The sequence below is a fragment of the Cyprinus carpio genome, chromosome A22 (assembly GCF_018340385.1).
Source record: "Cyprinus carpio isolate SPL01 chromosome A22, ASM1834038v1, whole genome shotgun sequence".
Classification (NCBI taxonomy): Eukaryota; Metazoa; Chordata; class Actinopteri; order Cypriniformes; family Cyprinidae; genus Cyprinus; species Cyprinus carpio.
In genome coordinates, this window is record NC_056593.1 from 1,412,200 (window position 1) to 1,419,445 (window position 7,246).

At 38.9% G+C, this 7,246-nt stretch overlaps 1 protein-coding gene across 1 annotated transcript; it reads left to right on the forward strand.

Moving 5' to 3' along the window:
- The first annotated feature begins 3,703 nt into the window (after positions 1–3,703).
- Positions 3,704–5,840, forward strand: LOC109059994 (SLAM family member 5-like). Its single transcript, XM_042712278.1, has 4 exons — positions 3,704–3,708; positions 3,782–4,110; positions 4,779–5,050; positions 5,805–5,840. Exons 1-4 carry the CDS (start codon positions 3,704–3,706, stop codon positions 5,838–5,840), a joined length of 642 nt encoding a protein of 213 aa, XP_042568212.1.
- Positions 5,841–7,246: the final 1,406 nt, after the last annotated feature.

Here is a 7,246-nt window from a genome sequence, read left to right on the forward strand (position 1 = left end):
GGCTGAAGCTCTGTCAGAGGTAGGAGTTGAAGACCTCTCTGACAAGAGCCTCTGCCAAACATTCCCAAAAGACACTCATTATGCATTTGGGCCTGCCAAGTCTGTCCAGCCTTTTCCCCCGCCATCAAATCCAACTCACCACCAGGTGGTGATTAGTTGACAGCTCAGCCCCTCTCTTTACCCGAGTTTCCAAGACATATGGCTGAAGATCAGAAAAAACAACTACAAAGTTGATCATCGACCTCCGACCTACAGTTGCATCTCAATAAATTAGAATGTCATGGAAAAGTTCATTTATTTCAGTAATTCAACTCACATTGTGAAACTTGTGTATTAAATAAATTCAATGCACACAGACTGAAGTAGTTTAAGTCTTTGATTCTTTTAATTGTGATGATTTTGTCTCACATCTAACAAAAACCCACTCAACAAATTAGAATATGGTGACATGCCAACCAGCTAATCAACTCAAAACACCTGCAAATGTTTCCTGAGCCTTCAAAATGGTCTCTCAGTTTGGTTCACTACGCTACCCAAACATTGGGAAGATTGCTGATCTGACAGTTGTCCAGAAGACAATCATTGACACCCTTCACAAGGAGACATTCTAATTTATTGAGATGTACCTGTAGGGTGTCCTGGTGCCATGTGCACTAATAGACACCCTTATGCTTGAACATGGTGTTCGTTATGGACAAACTGGGTCACTGTTGTTCAATTCACGTGAGCAGTTTCAGATTGAAGACCAATCCGCCCAATAGAACGCCCCTCAGAGTTTCCCAGTGTGAGCACTTTCTAGCCCGCCCCCCAGGGACTCTAAAAAGGCTGGGTACTCTACACTGCCGTTAAATGCATAAGCACTCTTATTCACCGAGGTGGACTCCAACACATGGCGGCTGAACTGGGTGGCTACTAATGAGCCCACACAAGTCCGCCACCTCTCACGCTGGACAACGCCAGAATAGTGGATAGTCCACTCTTGGTCGAGAAGAGTGGTTCAAGAATCCAAGCTGTGTGTGGAAGTGAGCCAGACTATATCTAGATGGTATCTCTCAACCTCCTGTACCAGCTCAGGCTCCATCCCCACCAGTGAGGTGACATTCCAAGTCCCAAAAACCAGAGTTGGCTCCTGAGGATTGAGGATTGGGGGGTTCAGCCCCGATCCACCATCACCCAAATTATAATGCACCAGCTCCCTACAAAAAAAAAACCTCCGGCAGGTGATTGAGCCCACCGAAGAGCGGCTCCACATCATGGTTTCGGGCTGAGCCCAGCCTGGCCCCATGGACATAGACCTGGCCACAAGGCACTCACATGAGAGACACCCCCAGGGGAATAATCACTGTTTGTAGAAACAGAGAAACACTGGCATATGCATACAGTCGCCTTTCAAAGTATACTTCATTTGATACCATGCAAGAACGCAGCCAGTCGACACATGCACTCTAGAGACCTTCATCTTTGTCCAGACTGCTCTATTTTTCTCCAGAAGTTATGAATGACAAAAATGTCTTTGTACTCTTTTAAACTAAAGTTCCAGCTATCTTATAACTCTCTCGCACAAGCGCTTGCCAATGCATGCATCAGTTGTTGTTGCAGTTTCTACTATTTTGCTGTTGTTGTCTGTTATTTTTTTTTCTACTGTGAAATTTAGCGTAGAACAACTGACTACTGTCAGACAAGGATGCCTTGCAGATTGCGACAGCTGATTCCAAATCATCAGTTCTCATTCTGTTGGATCTATCTGCTGCTTTTTACACTGTGAATCATCAGATCTTCCTGTCCACCCCTTCATCACTGGGCATCACAGGGAACCCACTTTGCTGGGACCCATTTTACAGGCACATGGTTTTTGCTGCTATTGCAATGCTGATGGGGGAAGCAAAAGTGAAACTGGAAAAAAAAAATTGCACACTGTCTGTGACAAAGTCTGTGTTTCTGTTTGTTCTTCAGGTGTGTTTGCTGATTCAGATGCAGTGAAGTCAGTGTCAGTGCTGGAGGGAGATTCAATCTCTCTATATATTATAAATGATATAAATGAACTAAATATAGTTAATTTGGTTATTTGGACATTTGGAGATTCGTATAGTTGTATTGATTAAATAAATTGGGAGATTGTAAGAATATGATGTTCTTGATGGGAGATTCAGAGACAGACTGAAGGTGGATCATCAGACTGGATCCCTGACCATCACAAACACCAGAACCACACACTCTGGACTTTATCAAATAATCCTCATCAGGAGCAGAAAGTCCATATACAGATTCAATGTTACTGTCTATAGTGAGTCACAATTACGGTTTCATATTTGGTGTCAGTCTTCATAATAATTTTACACTAAAAAATGATTTAATATTTTTAGAAAACACTTACATTTTTAGAAAACATTTGATCACATTGACATTCATTCATGCACTTTTTTCTGCCCTTTTACTTAATTTGAGCTACTTTAATACAATGACAAACAAAACCGATTTTACTGATATTTAACATTATTGACTGAACTGAACTCATGTTTGATGTTTTTATTCCTCAGATTCTGTCCGCGGTTGTGACTCTACTGAAGATGTGATCCGATTGGTCGTTACTGCTCTGGTGGGCGTGGCTGCTGCCGCTGCTGTTGTTGTTCTGGTTTATGACATCAGATCCAGGAGAGATGGAAAGAACTTTTGATTACTGGTTTTTAAAATCTTTCTATATTCCTCTTCCTCAAATACTGAACTTTGTTAGTTTGAATCTCAACATTAAGATGATTAATGTTCAGGTTAAAAATGTTCATGTTAGGTAAAAAAAATGTATAGCCTGAATACACTGTAAGTCGCTTTGGATAAATCGTCTGATAAATATAAATGTAAATGTTCATATCCACTTTCGAAGATGTTCTATTTTATTTTATTTTATTTTATTTTACTTTTTATTCTATAATAAACACATGATTACAGCAGTGTTTCCTATTTCTGGCACAGATATTCAATATCCTGGCATGTTTGTATTCATTGATTGTGTTTGTATGAAAATTAATACAATTTAAAATATAAGCGAACACTTTTCTACACGCAGTTATAGTGGATGATCTGATCCCACAACATAAAGGCATTAAAGAAACTCTGAAATCATTCTGAGAGGAGAAACATTTAAGAAAAACAAGCGAGTTGAGGACAGGGCCAAACACTCTCAGGATCTCATGATCAAATGGCTGCTTTAAGACACTTTTGCCATCTCTAGTAAGTAATCATGTATGATTCAGTTTACATCTGTTGAAAATGATGCCACTGACCAAAAGAGGAAGCTGTGGTCTATTGGAGCTCAAAGCGGTCAAGCTAACATGAAATAAGCACAAAAAATGCCAGACGTTCAGACACATTACACTATTTTACACTAATTTCCACTTCCCTTTACTACAGAGCTGCTTCACATCATTTCATTACGAAAACAGTTCTGAAGAGTTTGTCTCTTCATATCTGAAGACTGAAAGGGTTGAAGATGTTTCACAGATTTTGGTTCTGTTTGTGTTTGTGGCGTCTAGTTGGTGAGTTTGAAATGTGTTAATGTCCTTCATGTAAAATCACAGGAGCTCAAACTGTTTTAGTTTCAGTCGTGACGTGATTCTCATCTGAAGTTAAAGTGTTTTCTGTGTGTGATGTTGTGGAGCTCAAAGCTCCTGCATCAGTGGAAAAGAGTTTATTGGGAATCACCACAGAGATGCAGTTAATAATCAGTTTTGTTTGGATATTAGTAATTTCAAAATGTAAATTTCAAATCATTTACTTCTTCAGGTGTGTTTGCTGATTCAGATGCAGTGAAGTCAGTGTCAGTGATGGAGGGAGATTCAGTCTCTCTACAGACTAACACTGAACTACAGACAGAGGATCAGATAACGTGGGCATTTGGACCTTCAGCGGTTTTTCTAGCTCAATTACAAAAAGAAACTAGAATCGTAATCACACATGATCCTGATGGGAGATTCAGAAACAGGCTGAAGGTGAATAATCAGACTGGATCTCTGACCATCACAAACACCAGAACCACACACTCTGGACTTTATCAAATAATCACCAGCAGCAGCAGGAGCAGAAACACCACATACAAATTCAATGTTACTGTCTTTGGTGAGTCACAGTTACAGTGTCATTTGTGCTGCTAGTCTTCATAATAATTATTACAAACATAAATAAACAGCCTAGTCATTTAATATCACATACACATTTATTGATGCATGTAAATTCTTTGCCTTTTTTAAACAGCATTTCAATTGCTCATTATTGTATGACATCCCACACTGTGTGTAAGAGATGGACTACCCTAGAATTTTATAATTTCTTATGATTTTATGATTTTTTTTCTTTTATTAGTTGAATGGTTTAATGTTTTTTATCTTTTTCTGGCTGATGGTGCCTTCACTGCATCAGCTATATTTATTTATACTGAATATTTTATAGCACACCTCTGCGTTACGATAGATCTTCAGCTGACTCTTTTCGTCTCACGTGCATCTGATTGACAGATAAACCATGTGCTCTTATTTCAGAGTTGCTGTCCTTAATGTTGTAGTTAATTCAGCAAAGATTTGGCTTTGTACATTCAGTTAAAAAGGACAAACTTTATCATTCAATGCAATAAATGCATGTCCTCGATGAATGAACGTATTTGCTCAGGTCAATGGTGTGGCACATTTCAGATGCAAAATTACAATTTTGGGGGTTTGAGAAAATAATTAAGATGAAGACAAACAGAATCTATATTAAACACTTACTGACATATTCTGTCATGTTTTCAGCTAGTCTGCCTGTTCCTGTGTTCAGAAGAATCTTTTCATCATCATCATCACAGCAGAATTGTTCATTGGTGTGTTCAGCTGTGAATGTGAGTCATGTGACTCTCTCCTGGTACAAAGGAAACAGTTTATTGTCCAGCATCAGTGTGTCTGGTCTCAGCATCAGTCTCTCTCTACCTCTGGAGGTGGAAAATCAGGATAAAAACACCTACAGCTGTGTGCTCAACAATCCCATCAGCAACCAGACTCAACATCTGGACATCACTCAACTCTGTCACACATGTTCAGGTACAGCAGAGCTGATATTAGCATTATTACACCGCTTTGTGGAATACTTGATTCTGATTGGCCAAACGCTACATTCAAGTATTTCCTAATATTCAATGTCATCCCTGATAGCACACGTACATCACTGAGATGTCTATTTGACGTCTGCATTTACATCTTTCAGATGTATTTTTCAGACCCAGATAGCACAGGTACGTCTGCAAGATGTCTGTTGAAGATCACTTCATCTGGAAAGCATCTGCTGTGTACAAACATCTGATAGTTTTACAAACAAAAACATTTTAAAGACATCTAATAATCGTCTATTTGACATCTGATAGGAAACATCCTGTAGACGTATTGCAGATGAGCAAACTCTAAAAAATACATCTTGCAGAGGCAGACGTCAAATAGCTCATCTGCATACGTCTCTGTCCTATCAGATGTCAAATAGACATTTATGTCTTTAAGAGATGTTGTGTCGCTGTCAGGGGATCGGCTGAAGTGTTTTAAATTCCTCTTTTTTTTTCATCTGACGTCTCTGTGATGTATGTGTGCTGTCAGGGGAGTGTTTGCTCATCTGATACAGAAAGTTAAAAATAAGTCTGGAATGTAATAATTATTTAATCGTTTTTTTAAGTGTTAATTGAGTTTATTTAGTTGATATATTTTAAACCTATGACAAATAAAACAGCTGTAACTGATATTAAGAGTTACTGACTGGACTGAACTGAACTCATGTTTGATGTTTTTATTCCTCAGACTCTGTCTGCGGTTGTGGTTCTACTGAAGCTGTGATCCGATTGGTCGTCACTGCTCTGGTGGGCGTGGCTGCTGCCGCTGCTGTTGTTGTTCTGGTTCATGACATCAGATCCAGGAGAGATGAATAGGATGATTGATAGCCTACTGATTTTTAATATATTTCTATCTTCCTCTTCTATTCCTCAAATACTTAAATGTGAATTTTTTTTGTCAGTTAAAATTTTAATTTGAAACTTTAGTTGTTAGTCTGAATCTCAACATGTTTCGCAGATGATGTTCTATTCTATTTTATTTTATTCTATTCTATAATAAACATTTGATATGACTGCAGCAGTTTCCTGTTCTTGCACAGATATTGATATGTTTGTATTCATTGATTGTGTTTATCAGAGAATGCTTTTCTACACACAGTTCTAGCAGGTGATCTGTTCCTGATCCATAAAGCCATTAGAGACGCTCTGAAATCAGTCTGAGAGAAGAAACAACTGAGACATTTGATAAGAAATGAACACCAAATGAGCTGAAGACATTTACATTTACATTTACATTTACGGCTTTACTGACGAAATGCGCGTGACAATTGCATGCGATACATCGCCCAGCCCTACAGGAAGGGATAAAAGGTAATAAGAGAATAGAAAAAGTGAAGGCCTATAATATTTTTATTTATTTATTTATTTACGAGAAGTCGGTTAGATGCTCACAGAAGAGATGAGTTTTCAGTTGTTTCTTGAAGATTGTGATGGATTCGGCTGTCTGGATGGAGTTTGATAGGTCATTCCACCAATAGGGTACGGTGGAAGAAAATGTCCTGGAGAGTGATTTTGTGCCTAACTGCAATGGGACGACGAGTCGGCGCTCATTTACCGACAACAGGCTTCTGGAGGGGATGTAGACGCTTTGGAGAGAGCAGAGGTAGGAGGGTGCAGAGCCCGTGGCTGTTCTGTAGGCAAGCACCAATGACTTGAACTTCATGCAAGCTGCGATTGGTAGCCAGTGTATAGAGATGAGAAGTGGTGTGACATGAGCTCTCTTGGGCTCATTGAAAACAAGACATGCTGCTGCATTTTGAATCTTTTGCAGAGGTCTGATTGCACATGTTCAAGTCCAACCAGAAGAGCTTTGCTATAGTCCAGCCTAGAAATGACAACGGTTGCATGCTCTGTTAGGAAGGGTCTGATCTTCATGATCTTGTGTAATGCAAACCTGAGGAATATGGAGACAGATTAGTCTCCAATATAATTCACGCAAAAAACACGATTCACACATGCGTAGACAATTTCACATGCATGAAACCTAATTCACGTACACACAAAAAAAATTCACGTGCGTGAAAAAAAAAAATATATATTCACAAAAAGCAATTCACATGCGCAAAATAAAAAATATATATTCATAAAATACATTTCACAAATGCAAAACACAATTCGTAGATATACAAC

Excerpts from the sequence above, each read along its gene's own strand:
- LOC109059994 (XM_042712278.1), top strand. Across the intron at positions 4,111-4,778 it reads ATTCAATGTTACTGTCTTTG|CTAGTCTGCCTGTTCCTGTG; the intron begins GTGAGTCACAGT and ends TCATGTTTTCAG. Across the intron at positions 5,051-5,804 it reads TGGACATCACTCAACTCTGT|ACTCTGTCTGCGGTTGTGGT; the intron begins CACACATGTTCA and ends TTTATTCCTCAG.